The sequence below is a fragment of the Melopsittacus undulatus genome, chromosome 7 (assembly GCF_012275295.1).
Source record: "Melopsittacus undulatus isolate bMelUnd1 chromosome 7, bMelUnd1.mat.Z, whole genome shotgun sequence".
NCBI classification, from domain to species: Eukaryota; Metazoa; Chordata; class Aves; order Psittaciformes; family Psittaculidae; genus Melopsittacus; species Melopsittacus undulatus.
Window position 1 is genome coordinate 56,529,795 of NC_047533.1, and position 22,750 is coordinate 56,552,544.

General features: G+C 42.4%; 1 protein-coding gene across 11 annotated transcripts in view; it reads left to right on the forward strand.

Annotated features, from left to right (window-relative positions):
- Window positions 1–22,750, forward strand: part of EPHA5 (EPH receptor A5) — a 177,572-nt gene that overhangs the window by 138,136 nt on the left and 16,686 nt on the right. For 5 of the 11 annotated variants that reach the window (XM_034064705.1, XM_031048508.2, XM_031048507.2 and 2 more), the window contains 6 exons: window positions 11,666–11,733; window positions 13,199–13,324; window positions 14,341–14,526; window positions 19,240–19,301; window positions 20,111–20,320; window positions 22,153–22,302. In XM_034064705.1, coding sequence (XP_033920596.1) covers window positions 11,666–11,733; window positions 13,199–13,324; window positions 14,341–14,526; window positions 19,240–19,301; window positions 20,111–20,320; window positions 22,153–22,302 — 802 coding nt within the window. Of the gene's footprint in view, window positions 1–4,740; window positions 4,807–11,618; window positions 11,734–13,198; window positions 13,325–14,340; window positions 14,527–19,239; window positions 19,302–20,110; window positions 20,321–21,534; window positions 21,538–22,152; window positions 22,303–22,750 lie in introns of all 11 variants that reach the window. The other 6 variants (XM_031048506.2, XM_031048505.2, XM_034064704.1 and 3 more) reach the window with 4 other exon arrangements.

Here is a 22,750-nt window from a genome sequence, read left to right on the forward strand (position 1 = left end):
TCTTGTTAAAAGTGACTTTCAGGGAGTAGAGAGGATGAAAGGATTATGGCTTATATCCTAGGTCCTGAGCCAGAGTTTGCAACCCTCTGTGATGTGGAAGGTCAAAATGGATGAATTTTTCCACAACCTGCCCCCATCCTATTTTCCAAGATATGTCAATGCTTAAAATAGTTTGGTTTTTTGATATTTCCATAGGAAACAGGAGACAGTTTGTAGATAATGTTTCTCATAGAGAATTTTTCCAGCATGAGTCACAGTTTTTGTTAGTTGTGACTTTTTAAAGGATTTTTATCTACATTCTTCCCTGCTCTTCCTTCTTCCTACAGGACATTGTCTCCTGTGATTTATAGCCACTTTATAATGCTGCCTACTGCCAAATATTCCCCGTGATTCACCTGACAAGAGGATTTTATTAGAGAAGCTATTGCTCTGCCAAGTCAAAATTCCCATCCACCAAGAGCAGGAGGTTCTGGTCCTGCTTCTGTTTGGGTCAAGGTTTTACTACCCCTGCCACATTAGCAGTCTCGTTGCTCTTTTGGCAGTATGTTTTCCCAGGGATGAGTGTTAGCACCATTGGTATAAAGGATCCTTCACCAACAAAAAAAAGTGCTCCAGTGCACCCTTCTGCACAGGGTGATGCCCTCCAAGGGCTGGTATGGAAATCTGCTGCCTGTATTTCCCATCTCAGCACCTTGCCTAGATTGTCTTGGCAAATTTGGCTCCTCCAGTACCTTTTTTCTTATTATTCTAAGCACTTTTTGGCTTAGTACATCTGTGCAAACACACCAGGTTCCATAAGCCAGTGTGAGCTGCTGCAGTTTCAAGGAGGGTTTAAGAACTTAGACTAATCTGCCTTCAGATGACTTTGGCCCAGACAGGTGAGAGTTGAACAAGTCTGTAAGCCCAAGAGGCATTGCCCTTGAAAGGATCATTTCTGAGTTATTCTGGCAGCAGCCAAGGGCATGGAGCAGGATCGTCATGAACAGACAAGCAGGTGGCATAAGCTTTTTCTGAACAGGGGAAATATGGGTCAATGCAGCAGTCAGTGATGAAAGCTCCTCACCTTCATTCAGATGATTCATTTGATGGCATTGTGTAAATCTTGTTTCCACATTAAGAAGGGAACTGGGTGGCCCTTCAAGCTGAAAATGGAGCCTCACTTCAGTGGCAGCAAGCAGCTCTAGGTTCCTGCTGAGCACTGGTGAAAGCCCCTTGTGTACATAATGTCAGAGGTCTTTCTAAGTGCATTTCCTTCCACATAGTATTTGCATAGATATCATCTGCTTGGGCAGTTATTCTTCAACAGTGCGGAGGCATGCTTTAACATGTGAACTAGGTATAGCTCAGCAGGACAATGCGATGACTTCTTAAACATTTGTATAATTCTGGGCAAAGTAGAAATATATTTCTGCCATCTCACAGAGTGTAATGTTGCTGCTCTGATGTTTGAAGTAAGCATGTTGACTCACAAAGTGCTAGGTGTAGTGCTGGCCTCCTGACCTGGAGATGCAGGAAGCAATCATTGCATTGCTTAAGGCTGTATGAAGGATTAGAAATCTTTCCAGGCATCCTCAAGTATTTTAGTCTCTAATTACAAGCCTCTGAAGAACATCCCATTAGAGCAGCTTATTAAATGCAACAAACAAGGATTTCATTTATCGTGACTCTGAGTCTTCAACTTATAACTCTTAAAAGCCACAGCTACATAAGGCATAGCCTCTCTGAGATCTATCTAGCCACTAGAAATGTAGTTTAATTCCAAATGCTGTCTGGGTCATCTGCAGACTTGGGGTAAATTAATTACATTGATTGCAGGCACAGTTGTTGGTGCTCATCAGATATATACATTTCATTAACAAAGGATGTAGCCCAGGGTTTGAAATGATGCCAAGGGTGTTGATAAGTCCTCCTAGCACAGGTTTATTAAAGTTTGCCCTCTGGACAGCTGGGCTTGCAAACCACATAGGCATTGTGGGGGTCACCTTTGCTAGAACTGTATCAGCTTTGTGTGCATGAGATAGCTGGAAGAGGTAGAGTTCATCTAGCTAAAAAGTGGAGCAGTACCAGCTGGCCACAGAGGTTCAGAAGGTGCAGCTGCAGCTCCAGGCTCCTCTACATTTGTCTTTGCCCACCTTGCAGCCCTTTCCTTGAAGCCAGGGCTCAAAGCAGGAGTCGCATTTCGTTTCAAGCCAGCTTGGCTTTTGGAGACACTGCCACCTCAGCACCTCATTCTTTCCTAGCAAAGGCGATTTAACACTGTAGATGTTTTCTCAATAACCTTAACTGGTGCATGTTACCTGGACAAGTCATCTCTTAACCTGCAGCAGATTGGAGGGGCTCCTGACCACCCACTGGGGCCAGAGGCAGTCCCCATAAACTCTCCTTGTAGTCTGCTGGTCAATTCGATGATGCTGGAGAAGACTCTGTTGATAATTTCGATGTATGTAGTGCTTGGTTCAACTCTCACTGCTCCCCAATACAGGTCAGCTTGCTGGCCAAAGATCTTAAAACCCTAGAAAGGTCTGGGTGTATTTCATTAAGCAGCAATCTCTTATCCTGCCACAGCATTTTATCTCATCTGGGAAAGCATTTGCTCTCATCTTCTTAGTTTCTAAACCAAGACCTGCATGGAGCGAGAAGACTGGGAACCTCTGTCCCTACCAGGAGCCATCAGCATCAGATATGGTGGCCATGAGGGTACAGCAGGTTTGCTGCAGTTTAATAACCAGTTTTGTTTGCCTCAGGATTTTTATATTCTGACATTTGTCTGCCAAATCAAGCCATCCTTTTAACACAGGCAGTAATAAATCTTCCTTTGTCTTAACTGTGCCAGCCAAGTAGTCCATTCACTTACTTAGCCAAGTGCTTCTGGGATTGGAAAGTGAATTTTGTTGTCTGCTGATTCAGTTTAGTTTGTTTCTAACAGCTTTAGATTTCCCCTAATGTTACACCTCAGAGTATTTTCACCCTAAGTACACAGCATTATGCAATGGCTGTGCAGGCATGAGGTTGTCTTTGACGTACTTCCCTTACACTTGATCATTTTTTTCTGCCCCATAAAGGGAGCAAGTGATATCTGAAGTGCTTTGCATTTCGTGCAGAAAACTGATTTTGTCTCAGACCAGCCCAGTTACTGATGAGGTGCTCAAAGAGTTTTGTTTGTGTAGAAAACCAGTGAGCTCTTTTCATTTTAACAGGGTGGTTGCTTTTCAGGTTAATTGAACTATGGTTTCAAAACCCTTGACTTTTCTTGCTGGGTAGTGTGGCAAGGTCTGGTGACAGCAACCATTAGAAAATGCTTGGGGAAAAGGCCTCCTAGCTAAAATGTAAGCTCAGTTGCCAGAGCCATAGTGATCTTCTGGAGACTGCCAGTTCCCTGTGCTCAAATCCTGCAAGGTCAAACCCAGAAAATGGCAAAATTGACTCCAAATATATAATGGTTGAGTTCCCTTTGTGTGCTTTTGAATTTTGGATCTCTGGTATTAACTTGAATTAATGGAGAGGTTTGTGAAAGCTGAGCTGGTCCCATATTAGTATGACTGCACAAGCTAGGGCATTATGAAAATACAAAATTACAGTAAAAAAATATTGGCATGTTGCTTAGAAAATTAGCACGTTGTTTTGCTGGTGCAAAAGGAGCTTAGAGAGACATTCTGCACCAGTTCTAATTTAAGTAAGCACATAATCGAGTATGTAATTCTGTAAACCATCGCATGCCTGAAGTTATTTTGAAACATAATTCAAGGCAGTGCAATCGCAGAATGTTAATTTTGTCTAAATAGGCTATTTTAACGTGTTCTGGCATTGCAAGTTACACTTTATAAAGATCTGATGGGCACAATGTTTTTTTTCAAGAATGAAATGTTATGATGATTTGAGAAGTGATGAGTGAGATCTTCAGCTGACTCCAACCAGAGTATATCTGCACCATTGGGCTGCTGCTTGTATGTTGTACTGAAGTTCTTCCTGTTGTTTTTTCTGCAGTGTGCTCTTTTTCAGGATGAATTACCTTAATAGACTTGGTAACTTAAAAATTGTCCATGCCAAGTTCTGTGACAAGGATAAAGGTCAGTTACTGAGGTGAAGCCAACCTGGGGTTGTGGACTGATGCCAGATGAACTCACACTCTTACTGGGCTAGAGTAAGGGCTCAGTAGTCTTCAAATCAAGCCTGTGGATGCACGCAGTACCTTTCTACTCACCGTATTTTGAGTTTATTTAGACTGAATGCTCACACACAATTTGTCCCGCTTCTTCAGGTATATAATACACATGCAAAAAGTGTCACTGATACAAGGAGATCCAGGAAAAGCTGTGTAGTTGAGTACATGCATAAGGATCTGCAAAAGCAGGGCTTGCATTCATCCAATGCTTTTTTTGTTAAAGGAAACTGTACTATACCACACACACACACACCTGTGGAAAAAGTCCCTTTGCCTGCTCCAAGGCAGATGCTAAAGTTTAAGCACATGGGTGGCCCCATTAATCCTAACAGTTGTACTCAAGTACAGGAAGCACGTGGTTAATTGCTCTGCAGGACCAGGATCTATGCACTCTCCCCAAGGCATTTTTCCCCATCAGTAGCACATGCCATGAAATTCTTGCAGCCCAGGGTGTCAAGGTCCAAATAATAATTGCAATAAGATGGAAGAAGTTCATATAGAAATGTTACAAAATGTACTTCACCTTGCCAGGGCAGTGGGATTATTCCTTATCCTGGGCCTTTTTGTTTGCTTTTCAGTTGCTGCGATCATGGCTGTGGGTGGGCTTCTTCTCTGCGTGCTGTTGCCTATCCAAACCTAACATGGTCAGTGTTCCCACCCATGCTGGCTCCTATTTCGTGTCCTCCCTCCATGTTTTCTGTGCATGGTCTGCCTTTCCGTGCCTTTCTTGTACTGGCCTGGAAATCGCTTTCTCTTCTGATCTCTGCACCCAGTTTGTCTATCTCAACAACTGGACGTAGCATGACCTGAAGCAGAGTGTGTCTCCAGCAAGAGCAGGGGTCTCAAGGGGAGAAAACCCACCAAACTAATGTGTTATGCTGTGCTTGATCCAGACACTGCACCAGCAATGTCATGTGTCATAATAAAACATCACATAAGCTGGACACATTCTTCTGCTTCTTGTCACCAAAAGGGGCTGGGGGAGGTAACGTGCCCTCAGAAAGGAGGTGGGAGGCAGGTGGGAGTGGAAAGGTATTTAGTGGCATGTAACATGCATGTCAGTGAAATAAACAGCTTGTCATCGACACACGTGTCGATGTATGGCCTACATGGCAATGACATGATGCTGTTTGCCAATGATATGCTTCAGTAGTATTGGACATATCCCTGTGAGCATTGAGAGCTGCGTATCTGTGCTGCATGCTGCCCCGTTCTGCCACCATCTGAGCTGCCTCACCAGATCCTGCTCTCTTGTACTTTCCCCTCTTTTCTAACTAATCAAAAGAAGAGTAATGTTAACTTCTGTTGGTTTGACTGGACATGAGTTGGGTTGCTTCCTGAAAGGAATATATTTTAGGTCTTTCAATGAGCTGTAATATGTGCAGGCAAAGATCTTCTTCAGCCTTAAGGAGACTCATGCAATCACCATCCCCATCAGATAGCTGCTTGAGAATACAAAAGCGTTAAGACTTCCCATATGTGTTGTTAAACTGGGAAGGGTTTGCAGCATAGCTGGGTGAGAGGTGTGAAAATCTTCTACTGTGTTTTCTGAGGGATGCTGAGGCTTTATATGGTGGGAGCTGGGTGATGGTGTACCTCCCTGGCTGTGGGGCACAGCAGTCATGAGGGAAGACCTTGGTGCTTTAGTGATAGGACATTTGGGTTCTCTAATGCTGTATTTTGGCTCCATCAGAGGCCTGAACCAGGCAGGAGTTTGCAAACGCAAATCTCAAAGGCCTAAAAGAGGAGGAGTTTGGGTTTGTTTTTTTTCCTGCCTGTTTGAGCATTTTTAAATTGTTGGGGTTTTTTTTTTGATGACTTTTGAGTGCTTAAGAGCAGCGTTAACAAGCAAGGAGGCTCAGCTCAAAGTGTTAGGCTGCAAACTAGTCTTCTGGTACGTGTGGTCATTCCTGCAAGCAACGATTGTGCTACAAGAAAACCTCCCAGTACTTCTATTGTCTATTGTGCCTGTGCCACTAGTGCACAAGCAGTCCCTCAGTGGAAGTCATGCTTCAAATGTGCTCAGCAAGACGCCCAACCAGAGAGTGGCAGCAATGGAAAATACTTCTTAGACCAGCAATGGACTGAACGGCTACAAAGAGAAAGTTGTCTGACCTGGAAAACTCTTTACAAGTTTCCTCCTAAGCTGCAGAAACTAATGTGGCAGCAGGCTGAGAGAGGAAAATGGGAAAAGTGACTACAAGGCACAGATGACGTTAGCTGTGCTGTGAGAAGGCACAACAACCTCTTTAGTGAGATTTATGGAGATCACTTAAGAGGGAGCTTCCTGCAAGAAGGGGAAATGGTATCTTGTTTATTTTCAATTGTTCTGATGGTGGTTTAGGAAGGTGAGGAGTGGTTCAGTGTGAAGGCAGGGAAAGACTAAAGGCTAAAAATACCACTGCTGGAACTGTGAAACTTCCTCTGTAAGGCATCCAAGTTAATCAGAGGTCAATGCAGGATAGTATTGTGTAGAGGGGGACAGCAGTGGCTGGGGAAAGCTGCTGCGAAGGCCAGTGGGCCTGCAGTGGTTTTGAAGGGACCCTACCTCAGGCCAGTTGTATAGTGTATCTTTGAACTGAGATGAATGTCTAAGCTTGTCACCTCAAGACCTTTTACTGCTTTTTTGATCCCATTCTCCAAATTATAGGACTTTGAGAGTAGATAAAGGAGTTGAATGAGTCATATTCCCAGCCTGCATGGGTTGCTCCAAGTTACTCCAGGTGAAAGGCTGGTCCAGCATGATGGAAGTAACTCCTTATAGACATTTAAAAATGCAGGATGAAAGTGAACAGAAAAATGAGAAACAACTTCCAGTATAAAAGCTGTTAATTTTACACCAGTCCCTTCAGTATTCCCTGGTTTTGCAATATTGAATACTGAACTGCAAGCAGAAAAGTTGAATGCTGAACATAGACCAACATTTTGCCTCTGTCTCTCAGTATCAGTGTTGTTTATCCAGGCTAAAGCTATTTGCTGAACAAGTTATTGTCTCCAGACCCAGAGCTGAGGCGACAGGATCTTGGCCAGATGGACAGATCCATTTTTGTTTGTTCCTCTGGGTGGAACATGGTCCTGCCGTGCAACACGTATGCAGCCTTATTACTTTAACATCTTGGAATCAATGGCACGAAATGAGCATTAACCCCTTGTAAACAGCAATCCTGCAGATCTCCAGTAAACCTCCAGTAAAATGACAGCTCAAGATGGGTTTGATGCATTCCTCAAAGTTGATTTATTGTAAAAAATGTGCTTCTGAGTGAAGGTCTGGCCCCTGAAAAGCAACTGGCATTTTGTCTCTGTTTCAGAGAAATGCACAGAGTTCATTTATCTCATATTTAAGAGATTAAATACATGAATGATTCTCTGCAGGACGGGGATGGGAGATTGCATACTGCTTCAGGACACAAGCCGTTCAATGGTACTGACTGCATCTAGCAAGGTGAGGTCCCTTTCTTCATTGGGGATGAAGTGCAGTCTCCTGTGCATTTCCAATAACAGCTTGGCTGTGTGCTGAAATGCTTTGGCCTATGCCTATAAAAGAAGTATATAAAGACTCTCCCACATCACTTGCTAGGGCTTGGATGGCCAAGGCCCAACTCCAGAGTTCTCTGACTGTGTCCTGTGTGGGTTGTGACCATTGTGGTAGTCCCAGCTAAGAAGAGGAAACTGCTTCCCTTGGGTATTCTGTGGTTTTTTGGGAATGCCTTGGGTGGCTGAGGGATCACGCTCCACCCAGTAAGGGCACCCCAAAGCATGAGGTCAGACACAGAGTACCTTCATCAGTCCAGGGAGAAAAAACATCTTCCTGCCTGATTTCTTGAAGGATTTTTCTCCGTGAGTTGGCTTCTGCCATTCAAGGAAGTGGGCACTGGTTTCCCAGCTGGATTCTTCATCTTTCTACCTGTCTGTTTTATATTTTATAAACCTATATAGGGATCATTTTACAATTTCACTTTTATAATCTGCTCCATAAATATTTTATGAGCTGCCTGCCAATCTGCAAGTCGTTTTTAAATAAGACATGATGCCTTAAGAATATTTAAAGTCTCACTTTCTTTCCCTCTGATACTTTTATTGAAAAACACAGAGCTGTGCAATGAAGACATCTGCTTTCTAGATAGAGAAACTGGGACAAATCCACAACAGCAGCAAATGAGCTGAGATTCAGGTGTGCTGCTGAATTGCATTAACTCTTTGTCTGAGTGTCTCCAGCTCAGTGGGAAATGAAGCAAGTGTCAGGATCTTTATGCTTTTGCTGTACGTGATATAGAAAAGATATAGGAAATCTATGGCTTGTACAATAACAATAAACTAGAGAATGAGTCTTCCATCAGGAGGCTATTGACTTGCAGCATTTCCGATAAATATGAAGAGCAATGCACATGCAGAAATGGATTATTTCATAAACAAGTGGATGTTTTTTCTTTCCTCAAAATACATTGCAAAGTCATTTTTCCTCAAAATACATTGCAAAGCCACAATATTTAGATACTTTTATCTGCCAGTAAGATTTACATAGTGAACCAGGACTGTTAACCTGAAACAGCAAATTTTCATGGTATTTAGTTGGGGAGGAGAGGAAAAAAAAATAGTTGTGTGTGTTATTTAAAGCATCTGAAGGTCAAGAAGGGAAGAAGTGCAGTATAGCCCAAGTCAATGTGTAAATGGCTTGTTTCTCTGGGTAGTTTAAGGAAGTGAGTATGTAAAGGGCACAAGTGATTGCAACAGCCAGGTTTTGCAGCAAGCTGTTAGTGACACCCAACTGTTGCTTGCTGTTGGCAGTCCACTTACTGCCATTTCACTTCAGTGTGTCTTGTCAGAGCTTTTTTTGAATGATACTCTGGGGGTCCCAGAGCCTTATTTCATATGCTAATGTGATGCGCTGCTGTATGTGTTACCTAGCTTGAGAAAGAGGGACAACCAGAGACAATTGACTCACACTGGCTCATTGAGTGTGTCCCTGGGCAGTAAAACATGGACCATTGTGCATCAAGGCATGCTTGTGCTTGGATCACTGAATGATAGCAATGGCACATTCCCCATTTCTCTCTCCTCTCTCTTCATGGTCAAAGAACCAGTAGATGAGGATAGTAAAAAGGATAATGTTAGAAAGCTTATTTATAGGTTAAGTACTCCACACCTGAGGAAGTGATAAGGGCATTTGCTCTGAAAAAACAAACAGAAGCAGTCTTGTATATCTGCATTTGGTAGAAGGATGAATTGAAACACTTGTGTTATATGCCTCAATCCAGAAAAGTACTTTTGTGGAAAATGGCTTTAACTTTTGGCAACTTGCAACAGAAAAATCTTGGGCTGTCAGAAGCGAGAATTTATAATAACACTCTAGTTTATACACTTTAAGGAGAAGCAGTATGATGAAGAAGAACCCCTTTTCACCCAAGGCTTGTGAATACGAAAACATGCTTTTAAATGAGCCTTCCTCCCAGGATCAATGTGTACACCTAATGCTTAGATTTTGAGTTAATTAGGCAGGACCCCACCTTGGGGAAATGGCACTGCCACTGCTAGAGCAAGGCAATGAGCACTGACATGCAAATAACTGAGCCTCATTGCCGCTCTCATAGGTTTTACATTCAGAGGGTGGTGTTCTCTGCTTCTGAAATCATGCCCTGCATGGATAGATAGCCTGGCTGTTTATCAAGTGCAACCTGTATGTCTCTCTGCCTGTACCCCAGGACTGCCTGTCAGCCTCCCTCCTTGTCTTCTGCACCTTGTGTCAATCCATTCCCCTGCATTTGTACAACCTTTGCAGACTTTTCTTTTCCTCCTCTCCCCTTGGCATAGGTGTCCCTTTCTCCCCAAGGTAAGTCTTAAGTGCCTGCTCCCCTTCCCTGGACTAACCCAAGGAGCTTATATTGCTTTTCTCCTCTGTCTGCCCAGCTCTGTTGGGGCCAGCCCAGCAGCGGCGCATGCGTCCCACAGTGTTGAGGCTTTTGTTGTAATTGTGATAATTTCACAGATCCAGTGCCAAAATCCTATAGCCGAAAGAATGCTTGGCCCCATGTATCCAAGCAGACAGCAGTTCCTTGTAATAGGACTTCATGCTGAGGGCATGTTTCATGCAGATGCCTATTACTGCCTATTCCTAATTGCAGTTTTGTTTCTGCTAATCGTATGCTCCTCCTTGCTGTGAGTGAAGCTAGAGTGCTTGCATCCCCCTATCTCAAAAATTATGGGCAATGGAAAAGACTCAGCGTCTCTCAGCTTTAAGTGGTTTCTTGGTAGTCTGGGGCTTTCTTTGAGGTGTGCCAGCTAGCAATCCCACTGTGTGCTAGACGGGTTGTAGGTGTCTATTCCAGGTTTTCCATTCTACCAGGCAATACCCCTCTGTCTCGTGTTCATGCAGTTTGCTTCAAGGTCAGTCCAGTTCCCGTATCCAGTTATCACATCAAGTCCTTGGAAGACTGGCATCATATGTGCATGTATGTGCATCATACATACCACATTCCATATTCTTAAATGTGCATATATATGTGAGTATATAGCAGTTTTTGCCTATGCAGTTACTCTGTGGCTTCTTACATGGTAGTTTTAAGTGAAGCAGATCTCAGAAATGCCACCAAAACATTCAGTTAATGCTAATGCAATAACATTGCCTAGAGAACCAATGAGAAGAGTGAAGGACAAGTCAGGGAAGAGCAGCCAAAGGCTCATATGAGGAAGATACCCTGGGGAAGATACGAGTCTCATATGGCTGTGGTTGCACCTCTATGGCTAGGATTCAGCAGCATCCTTGCAACTGCCTGGTGCTAATATGAGAGCAATCAATCAGGCAGTGACTGCATGTCTTTTTCATCTTTAGTGGTGCTGGGCAAAGGGGATTGCATGAATGGTAGCTTCCCTGCATAGACAGGAGACATGCAGAAAACCCCTTCATAGCCAGAAATATGTAGAAAACCCTTGAAGGCACTGAGGCACTGGTTGGGGTTTCTTTGCTTTGTAAGCCATAATTTTGCATGTGTTTAAGGTTTTACATGTATAGTATTTACACAGGGCTTTTTTCTAAAGTACCAAAATTTAAATTTCTATGCAAATGGCCAGTGGATGGAGGGGAGCATGCAATGCATAAAACACGGTGCCTGCAAAAAGCTCTGTGGTCCAGTAGATCTTGCTTCTGTGATTCTGATATTTCATCCCATTCCCCTTCCAATGTCCTTCCTGTCCTTGCCTTCTTGTCTTCTTAATAATAATTGAATTAGGTGTATAGTAGAGTGAAGTTATTCAGAATCATCTGTGGGATTTGGAAACGCAAGTCCAATTGAAAATCAGTGGGCCTTGGGCCCTAAATCCCGTTAGGGAAATTGCAAGTAGTTGATGAGCTAAAACTGGGACAGCAGCAATACAGCTGACAGAGAGGTTGGGTTCATTGCTGTTCTGAGTTTTTGTGCTTCCTGTGATTTGAAGTAAAGAGCAGGGTTCTGCCATACAAGAGACAAAAACACTCTTCTGTTTGTTTGTTTTGTTTTGTTTTGTTTCCAGGAGATGTGGTTATAGCAAGGCTAAACAAGATCCAGAAGAAGAAAAGATGCATTTTCATAATGGCCACAGTGAGTAAAGATCAAACACACACGTATGTGTTTTTGAGTCTCAGTAGTAGTAAGACATACAACTGAGAGGGTTTTTTTTGTTTGGTTTGGGGTTTTGGAGAGGATTTTTTTGTGATTTGTTTGTTTTAAATTCTGGGTTTGCTGGTAATTCACAGAAGATTTTTTTGTTCTGCTATTTAGTTAGTCCACATCTGCCCCTGCTCTAAGCTCCATGGAGAATGAACATTTGAACAGGCCTTATGTGTGCCCAGCTATCCACACCTGTACATTTCCAACAGATCTCTCTAGCAAGACATTTTGTTCTGTCCTCTGTATTTGCTGTGTGGCCCAAGGTGCTATTAATTTTGCCCAGTCAGCGCATAACAACTTTACATTTTTCTGGTATGGATTTGTCAGTCCAGAATACCTGCTTGAAACCCTTACTCCATCTCCACCAGCCATAAGGACCAAACCCACATTTACTCTTTGCTTTGGATGCCTCTGCCGAGGTATGAGAAGTAATGCCTACATCTTGCTCCTAGGAAGTTTTCAGAAATGCTGTGTTAATGCCCTTGTATACAAAAACCTCTATTGTGATGCTAGAAAGTACAGCTCACGTTTACTATCAGACCTTCTGAACACCCAAAGCCAGTGTTTGAAAAACATTCCTTTGTCTAGTGCTGTGGGATCTGGGGATAGGTAACAGCAAGGTGCCTTTTGGGGTGGAAAAGGCAAACGCATCTTGTGAAAGTCAAATTTCCATTAGTGCTATGTAATGAAGGCAGCAGGAAGCAAATCAATTAAAAGCCACAGTGTAATGTAGCTGTCTCATTAGACTGATGAGCAGTTCTTTATGTGAGTAGCCTTAATGATTGTCAAAATAAACTTATAATATGGATAATGAAAATAGTTCTTTTTCCTTTTATGTCCTGGAGAAAAAGCCTGCTATTGATTATATTTATACTGGTACAACCCACAGGATTTGCACTGCAAATATTCAGTTCATTTAAATCTCAGTAGCTCCATCTGAAATAATGTGGCTGATTGATGAGCTAATCTGTGACTAGTAGGGCGTAATTTATTGCAGGTCTCCATCAGATCCCATCTATCCAACTTACTTTGCAAATTGTTCACTTAACTTTTTGCTTTTTGTATTTTTCCTCCTGGCATACCCTTTCCAGATCCAGAAAAGGGTCCTTTTGTACCAGACCCTGCACCAGCCCTTTACACAGCACTGAGAGGGAATTTAGCTGTGCATCATTCCAGCTCAGCAGTGTCATGTGCTTTCCTAAATACAATGAAGTTGCATGTATGTGACATATAAACTGAATGTCATTTTCCAAGAAAGTTATTTATTTTTTCTACAGAAATAACCTTCCCTGCTGCAGTTTTCCTGCTTTTTCAGCAAAGTGCAATGGACAGGAATGTCTCTAGCCCATCTTCTGTCATGCCATGTGCCATTAATGCTTTTAATTTGTGTTTCCAGTTAAACTGCCTGGAGTAAGGACCTACATTGATCCCCACACCTATGAGGACCCTAACCAAGCTGTCCATGAGTTTGCTAAGGAAATTGAAGCTTCATGCATAACCATTGAAAGAGTTATTGGAGCTGGTATGGAAATGCGTTTCATGATCCTTAGCAGCATAGAGGGTTGGCTTTCTGAACACAAGAGATCAAGGAATGGTTGTGAAATACTTGTGTTGTTAGGTACCCTGCAAGTGATAGGGAATATGTTCCAGCAGAAGTGTGAAACAAAACCTGTCATTATCTGCAGTTTTGAAATTCAAGGACTGAACTGAAAATGGCACAAAATGGTCACATTTGGGTCAAGCAGAGTTATTTTGATGGATGCTAAGGTTTCAGGTTCTTTTCACCGTTTTAACCTTCTTCTCCTCCCCATTAAGGTCAGTCTCAAAACAAAAAGTAAGAATAGAAAGTCATCTACAAAAAAAAACCCATAAACCAAAGTCCAAAGCTTTCAACTTCCTCGGTTAAAACAAGAAACTCCCATTTTCTTTCTAGTTAAGCTGTTTGTTTGGACTTGCATCCAACCTTAGGAATATTTTCTATCCTCTGAAATCATGGTTTTGGAGGTAATTTACTGTTCACCAGGAAAAAAAAATCCATTTTGGGTCATAAAATCAGAAAGGGTTTATAGTCCATAAAAATATATGTTGCTGTGAAAGGCTAACAGCATTCCATCTATGTAACTTACTAAAGGAAGGTTAAGAAGCAAGTAGCCTGTGTTTTACGCAAGCTGTCTACACAGGGTGATAATATAGGGTGTGACAGGACTCTTTCACCTACTAGACAAAATATAAAATTAGGAAAAAACCCAATAGACTATGGAACATAGCTCTTTAAATATAGGAAAATGACCTTTCTAGGTTGTTTTTTTTTTGGGGGGGGGTGGGGGCGGTTTGTGCCTACGAGTTACTTGGCTCATGGTACACTGACTGAGATGGCAATCACTGTGATGTTCAGCTTTCCACATCTGTGACTGTGGAACAGCCCTGCGTGCTTTTGATCCGCTGTCTATAGGGACTGGGCTGCTTGCTGTAGACAGACACGTGCTGTGCATTCCTTCAATGTGCTGTGATCCCATTCTTTCTGATTTTGTTGTGAAGGTGAATTTGGGGAAGTCTGCAGTGGGCGGCTGAAGCTGCAGGGTAAGCGCGAGTTTCCTGTGGCTATCAAAACTCTGAAGGTGGGCTACACGGAGAAACAGAGGCGAGATTTCCTGGGAGAAGCAAGCATCATGGGGCAGTTCGACCACCCTAACATCATCCACCTGGAAGGTGTTGTAACAAAAAGTAGGTGCAAGTTCTGTGGACTGTTCTGTTCTGGAACTCTGGCTGGAGGGAGAGTTGGGTGAGGGGAGTAAGTAAGACTTGGGTAACATGTGTTTGACTGTGCTTTTCCTAATTTCTCAAAAAGCAGTGAATTCCCTTTGCCCAAAATGTCATACTCTGTAGGTCCAGACAAGAGCAAGTTCCCCAACATTGTAAAGAGGTTTTGTGCCCAAAGGATTTTGGTATTCTTTCAGCTATAAGAGATAGATACTGGATAAACTGATAAGAAACGTTAATTCCCTCTGCAAACCTTACCTCACCTAGGCATGACATGCATGGCCTAAGAGGCAATCCCTCTTTAGAGGCCTCAAATTAAATGAGACAGAAATAGGAGATGATATGGTTTGCCAGCCTCAGGCAGTAGACAGGTGATGGAGACGGCAGTAAGCCTGGGATGTCTGAATGCCGGTGGAGTGTACTGCCTGACTGCTGCCTCGTAAGTAGTTCAGCAGCACCTACTGCCTGCAAAATGCAAAAGCATTTTGAACGCAGTGATGCTAAGCCACCCACTAAGTTTTTTTGAGAAGGCTTACTTCTTATTCCTGCGTTTATTTGTTTGCTTTTGAAACCACATGGGTTCCAGGGTGAGCAAAGATGTGCCAAGAAGCAATTTCCCTGGCAGAGAAATGGGGAGGATTTTGCTACCAAGAGTCTGGGAAAAGTAAATAAATATATTAAAAAAGAAACTCCACCAACTCCTGATGATTTCCAACCATCATTTTTTGAGAAACTACTGAAGCAAAGCCCAGAGGAGAGTAGTGCTGAATGTTGTGATCACTCACAGGGCATGTGAGCAAGGACAGAAGTTAGCTAAAGTTTTCCTTTCCAGAAACAGGGAAGAAGAACAGCAATGTAGCTGAAGACAACAGGACTGTGTAAAACCACAATTAAGGCAAGCTCCCTCTGGGATCTGCTGGTGATGCCCATAGTTATAGTTGCTGCTAATGCTGGCATATAGATTATGAGAGGTGTTGAAGGTTTGGGGAAAACATGAAATGGCTGGCAAAGCATGCAAGCATGAGAATCACTAAGGTCTGACTGTTCAGTTAGCAAAATAATCTTCTATAGCTTTCACAGCTCAGTTCTCCTCTAAAGTACTGTATTCATTAAAGATAAGGGCAGAAGAAGGCTGTTGGTGCTGTGCTGAGGCTGTGGGAAAGGTGCAGAGGTGTTGTCACTCTTCCTTTTTAAGACTTGGAAGATCTATATTATTTATATCAAAGATTATTTTGCTGAAAACAACAACTCATTTTTTTTAACATATTTTAAGTGTTTCAGGAAGTTTTGGTAGCTGAAGATGTACCAACCTCACAAGTGTGAATGTCTTACCTCTTGTCTTCATGATTGGTAATGTCAGAGCTTAGCTACTACTATTCAAATGCTGTTGTGTGGGGCCATGTGGCTGCAGTTAATAATGTTTGTCATTCATCAGAGGCAGCATCTCCAAAATTTGCTATTTTGTAATCAAAAGCCTTTTCTTGTATTTTTCCTTGAAACTGCATTTCCTAAAACTTTCAAGAAAAGAAAAGAAAAAATAACCAAGATAGGTTTCTTCCCCAAAATTGAATAAATATGAAGATCTCTCAGGGCCTCCCTGTATACCCTTTAATGCATAAAAGCACCCATTTCTAGCCCTGCAGGGATGCGGGATGTTGGGCAAGAAGCCACTGATGATTATACATCCATAAAAGCTGCTGCTGACACAGGCTTGAGTCTTTCCGTCTGCTGAGGCCTCAGGGGATGGGTGGGAATCCCACTTTAGAGAGGATGTGCCTCCCTAGTGAGGTTTCTTTTGTATAATGTGGCTGTCTGCTCCAAAGGCCATGGAGACGCTGGGAGTTTTGCTTCTAAGTTGGACTTGCAGCAACCGTAGTTTGGATGCAAGGACACATGTTCACTACGAGCTCCTCATTAGCTGAGTAAATGCTCATTTACTGCATTCACAATTTTTTTCCATCAGACATTTGGAGCATCTTCCCAGCTTTTTTATTTTCTTTTAAATGGACCAAACCAGCTTTTATGAATTCCAAACTACGCTGCTGTCTCCAAGTATTGTTTAACTTCTTTTTCCCTTCAGCATTTTAGTCACTGGGCTGTTGTAAATTCAGATCTTTGGAGTAAAATGTCTTTACTGCATCATGATTTACTTTGGAAGTAAATTAAGTTAAATTGAATTAGGCCATTTTTAATTCTGAATGAGAATATCCACACAGGGGCTTAATACCATTTAACTAATCTAGTTCAAAAGCACACCTTAGTTAATTTGGACTAATCATCTTCATTGTCCCTGTGCAGACAAGCCCTTAGCTATTTCTGCTTTACAAAGGTAATGACAGTCCTGTTTTCATTTGCATCCTTTTGGTTGCACTGAAGATGTGTGCATTGCATTAGTACTCTGATATGAATGACATCTACACACATTTTATGGCCCTGTAATGCCAGAAGGTAGCCCTACTGATACTGAGAATCAGCCCAGTGCTTTAGAAGAGCCAATGTTTAGTTTTAATTTACTTGGTTGAAAAATACTCTATTTGTATCTTTTATTTCCATGCTTTTGTATATGTGGCTAATTTATACCACAATTACTGTCAACCTACAGCGGTCAGGTAATGAAACATAAGTGCCAAAAATCCTATTTTCTTTTCTCTAATGGCAACCAAAGGTAGGAGTCTGAAGGAGGTCTCCCAGAATGGTCATGTAACAAGATGTCATCTTACTGCAATGCTGCCTTGCAGTGTCAGAGATAAGGGACCTCATGCTACAGTTGAGGGTTGTCATGGTTTAGGCCCAGCCGGTAACTCAGAACCGTGAAGCCGCTTGCACATTCCCCTTCCTCTTCCACCCCCTGCTCCTGAAGGGATGGTGAGAAGAATCGAAAGAATGTAACTCCCACAGGTTGAGATAAGAGCAGTTCAGTAACTAAGGTATAACACAAACCACAACTGCTAACATCAATAGTAATAATGATAAGGGAAATAAGGGAAGAGAATACACCACCTCTCCACCTGCCAACAGATACCCAACCTGACCAAGCAGTGACCAAGCCCTTCTGGGTAACTGCCCCCAGTTTTACATCCTGGGCATGATGTGCTGTGGTATGGAATACCCCTTTGGCTAGTCTGTGTCAGGTATTCTGTCTCTGTTTCCTCCTGGCTTCTTGTGGCCCTCCTCACTGGCAGAGCATGAGAGCCTGAAAAGTCCTTGGTCAGAATAAACATTACTTAGCAACAACTAAAATTATTGGTGTTACCAGCGTTGTTCTCAGGCTAAAGTAAAAAACACATCACTGCACCAGCTACTAAGAAGAAAAATGACTGCTACTGCTGAACCTAGGACAGGGTTTAATGTTTAAAAAAAAATACAAAAAAAAATTGAGGTACACCTGGTATTTTCCTTCCCTGTGTAGTTACTGATGTGTTTGCCAACCTATGGGAACATTACATGAGATCTCTCCTTCCTCTTGCATGCAGTCCATGTGCGTAGATAGAATGCTGTCATCCTTCAAGATGGGACCCATTATTTCTTTTGGGAATTAAGAGTGTTTTTCATGTCCCCAAGGTGCATTTCTCATATCAAAAGTAATACTTTCAGCAAGCTTAGAAGCTGAGGCAGAAACAGTGGTATTAGCTTAAAAGAACCAAAGCAGCTCAGGTCCCTCATGCTACAAAAACAGTATCTGCACAATGAGTGTTTTGATTGACAAGTTTACAATTACCTTTATTATGTGGATAATCAAGCAGTAAATTAGGCAAATAGTTAAAATAACAGGAAAGTGGGAAGATTAAGATCAATCTAAATGGTAGAACATGTGCCGATTTTTAGGAGCATTTACCTTCATGTGCATGTTATGACATGCAGCAGCTCTTGTTGATCATTTCCATGAAAAACATTTATAATGCACTTTACAAATAATTGACAGTTCCCCTTTTGTCTGTGCTTCATGCTAGCTAATGGAAATTGATTTAAATAAAAAATAATTTACGTGTTCTTATAAGATTTCATTGAATTTACAAGGGCTGAAGCACACCACATTAATTATTGCTATGTCATTGTGGCAAGCTAGCGAGAAATTAGATATAAAATCTGAGCAAAAACTATATAAAATTACCATTAAAATGACTCAGGGATGAAAATTAATCAAATGGATTTGGAAAAACATTATTATTCCTGTCAACAATAGGAGACCAGGTCTTTTGTTAAGAACTTTTATTTTGATTTCCACTCAACTCATTCCATATTTAACTTGCTTTTGTTCTGCAGCATAAATATTCCTATTCTTTCTTCCAGATGTGTTTACAAGGATAGTCACATGGGATTACTTGAATTACAAGGGATGTAATACCATTCTGTCCTGGTAGTTTTGGTGGTTACCAAGCTCAAACAGATAATTCAGATTATCCTTGCAACCTCTTTCTCAAAACACTGCCTATAAGCTTTAGGGCTTGATACCCCACCTATAATACAGGATTTCTTCTTCATCCTCTACTCGATTCCCCTATGTATACATATATTATGGCAAAACCTATTTTTATCCTGCTGGGACAGCAGTGTCTCAGTGTAGATTTACTGTTGCATGGCTGTATATTCACATTCAGATGCATTATGAAAAAACTTTATTATTGTTCATGTTATTTTAAATAAAATGCTAACAAACTCATGCCCATTTTTTTCCAGGCAAACCAGTAATGATAGTAACTGAATACATGGAGAATGGTTCTCTGGATACATTTTTAAAGGTAATTCTTAGATCCTTTTTCCAGGGGGATATTGGTTACAGTTTGGGTTCTTTGCAGATGGTTAATATGAATGAAAATGCTTGCTGGGTGGTGGTCCAGCTGTTGATGCTGTCTGGAGGCAGGAGTAGCTTGGTTGTCTGATCTACATTTACATGGCATCATGAAGGACCTGGTGTGTACATTGATACAAACAGATAAGAACAAATTGGAGGATGTTTACTTTAGAAGGCAGTCTACTGCATGGAAATTATTAACTTATCCTGCAAGATTGTATGTGTTTCAAGAGCACATCCAGACTACATCATGGCAAACCCCAGACTTGTCAGAGTTTTTCCATTAAACGTAAGAGTTAGCGAAGGGAGGATAGGGGAAGTAGTTAGAAATGTGGTGTGGCAACATGGGGAAGAGCCCCTAACAGCAGATGTTCGCACATGGACTTCTGCAGATAGGATTTCTATGCAACTTGGTGCCATTCAGTTGGCTGACTTGGAGACAGCTCACTCCCCTACCTTTATACTCATAACTATATGTGTTCACTCATAGTCACCATCTCTTTATCAGTCACCAGCCGAAATAGCTTGCTCCTTGATCTCCAGTTAGCAGAACTACATTTCCTTATCTTTGTTTCTAGAGACCCTAATCCAAACAGTGAAACTTTGAAAAGCTTCATGGTCAGAGCATGAGAGCAATGAATTATTAATTTCCCTGGTTTTCTTCCCTGGACACTTGCCTTTGCAGTTTATTCATGCACACACAATGCTGAGGGTGCAGAGACTCTCAGCTGATCAAATGTCTCCTTCCTTCTGCAGAAGAACGATGGGCAGTTCACGGTCATTCAGCTGGTCGGGATGCTGCGAGGCATTGCATCAGGAATGAAGTACCTGTCTGACATGGGTTACGTACACAGAGATCTGGCTGCCAGGAATATTCTAATCAACAGCAACTTAGTCTGCAAGGTGTCAGACTTTGGCCTCTCCAGAGTCCTAGAAGATGATCCCGAAGCAGCATACACTACCAGGGTGAGTTATGAGCTCAAGAAAATGATTGAGCGCAGGTAAAATGTATTCCTGCCAAATTTTGGCATTCAGGCTCTCTAGCAAAGAGGTTTCTACAAATCCAGAGTCCTTAAATTGTGCACAAAGGTTTGGCCAGGAATTACCAGTTAATCGTTGTCAGATTAATTTTGCAAATGCCTGTAACTTTGTAGTGGAGGTGGCCAAATAAGGCAGAACTTAACTAATAACTTTATGTTAACTAAGTTCATGTTGAGCACCTCAGTTGAATAGCAAACTTTGCAAAGGTGCCAGGCTTCCTTCTGTCCTCTTTAGTGAATACCAAAGGGAGGAAAGAGCAAGAATGCTTTGCTTGGGCACCCATGCAAGGATGTAAGCCACAGTCTTCTGGTCAATTTGACCCTTTTGAAACTTTGGTGAGCATGTAATATCATTGCAAATGATACACATGGTCTATAACATTACTCTGTTGAAGGTAATTTCCCCCAGTCTGAGAAAGAGCTGCTTCAGCCTCAGTGCTCTGCCCCTTTCCATCCTTTATTCATCTTTTCATGGCATCAGCCCACCTATCCCAGTGCAAATCCACATGGCCCCAGCACCATGGACAGGGGGTGGTCAGGATCCATCCTCCACAGCAGAGAGCTGGAGAGAGCTTCCAGTGTTCATGGCAGTGATTGGCACACCCAGACGTGTCCTGTTAGCATGCTCTTCCAAGGGTATTATTTAACAGGTAGTGGGAGCTCTGGGTCACATTCCCAGTTCCTGTGGAGATTTGGGAAATGTCTTTCAGCTCTTGGCAGTCACAGCCCAACTATGGGACTCAGTGAATGACTGGACTGGAGTTTCCCTGCAGGCTGGAGGGCTCTTGGCCAGCCCTGCTGTGATTTCAGTGTGCTGCCATGTGCTAATTGGCACTGCTGAGAATCTGGCCCATCACTTTAAGGCATGTGCTGATAGGCCTGTGAATAAATAATTACTGGAAGAACTGACTTTTTAAAATTTACTTTGAAAATGTATTCCAATTTCTTCCTTTTTCCAATAACAAACACTCCTAGGGGGCATTCAGGGAGACCTTCCAATACTTAGCTTAACACTGAAAGGGATGGACTTCACAGTAAAATATATTTTTAAAAAAATCAAGGAAGACAACTCTTTAATCCCAATGAGAAAAGTATCCCTTAATCCAAACTTTCCTCTTCCTCCCCTCTTCCTTCTCAGAGCTGGTCTGAAGCTTGATTTCTAAAATGGTAGAAAGGAGAAAAAGACACAGCAAAGTGCATTTGACAGCTGTGGCATCGTTTTCAGCCCCACAGCAGAGGCCAAGCAGACTGGTCTTTGCACACACAGGTTTCTGTGCTGGCTACGCAGCTTTCTCTGCAGGATCCGGACTGCATTAAAAAAAGAAAAGACATTATTTCTGCTGCAATTTGCATGAATCCCACATTAGATCAAAGCCTTCCTCAGCTTCAGAGCTGTCTGTTCCTCCCTGGCTCGCTCTCAGAAATGGAGGAACTGTATTCCCCTACCAACCCAAGCAACATAATTGAGATGTTGATCCTATACATGTCCCAGCATTCAAACAGCATTCAAACAACAAACCTTCAGGACAGCCAATTAGTAGGCAGCCTACAAATGCTTATGGGCTGAGATAATGTGGAAAAGGGCCCCATGCTGTCAAACAGATTTACTTTAAAATTCGATGTCTCTTTCCAGAGAGAAAATAACATCCCTTGATGCTCTAGGAAGTGCTGTTTCGTCCTCCTTTGCATGTTTTCTGCCCTCCTCTGCAATCTGGTTTTGTTTGATTTGGGGTTTTTTTCCTTTTCTTTTGATTCTAGGGAGGGAAGATCCCCATCCGATGGACAGCACCCGAAGCAATTGCCTTCCGCAAATTCACATCAGCCAGTGACGTCTGGAGCTACGGCATCGTGATGTGGGAGGTGATGTCCTACGGCGAGAGGCCTTACTGGGAAATGACAAACCAAGATGTAAGCATGTGTGACAGCTGCCGTGTGCTGGGACTTTGAGGGCTTTGGTGTTCATTCTGCAATCAGAGAGGCAGGATGGGGACAAGAGGAGGAGAGCTGCTGTAAAAATGGCTTTGCTCCCCTTTGCCTGGCAAAAATGTTCTTCCGTTTGGTGCTCTTTGCAGCAGCAGCAGCAGAGAACTGACTGTGTACAGAGGGAAATGTGTCTGCACAGAGGCAAGCCTGCTTCCCCCAGCAGACTGCTGGAGCTCCACTAATGCTGTTAGAGCTGTAGCCTGTCCCTCTTCTGCTTAATGACAAAGATTGCCAGGGGATAGATACTGATAAACTGGCAGCATTTCAATTGTGTGTTCAAACCCCTGCTGCAACATAAAGCAGAAACTCAGGGGAGTCATGGTAAGGGCTTTGTTTCTCTGCACAAAAGCAGGGTGATTTGATCTAGTGACAG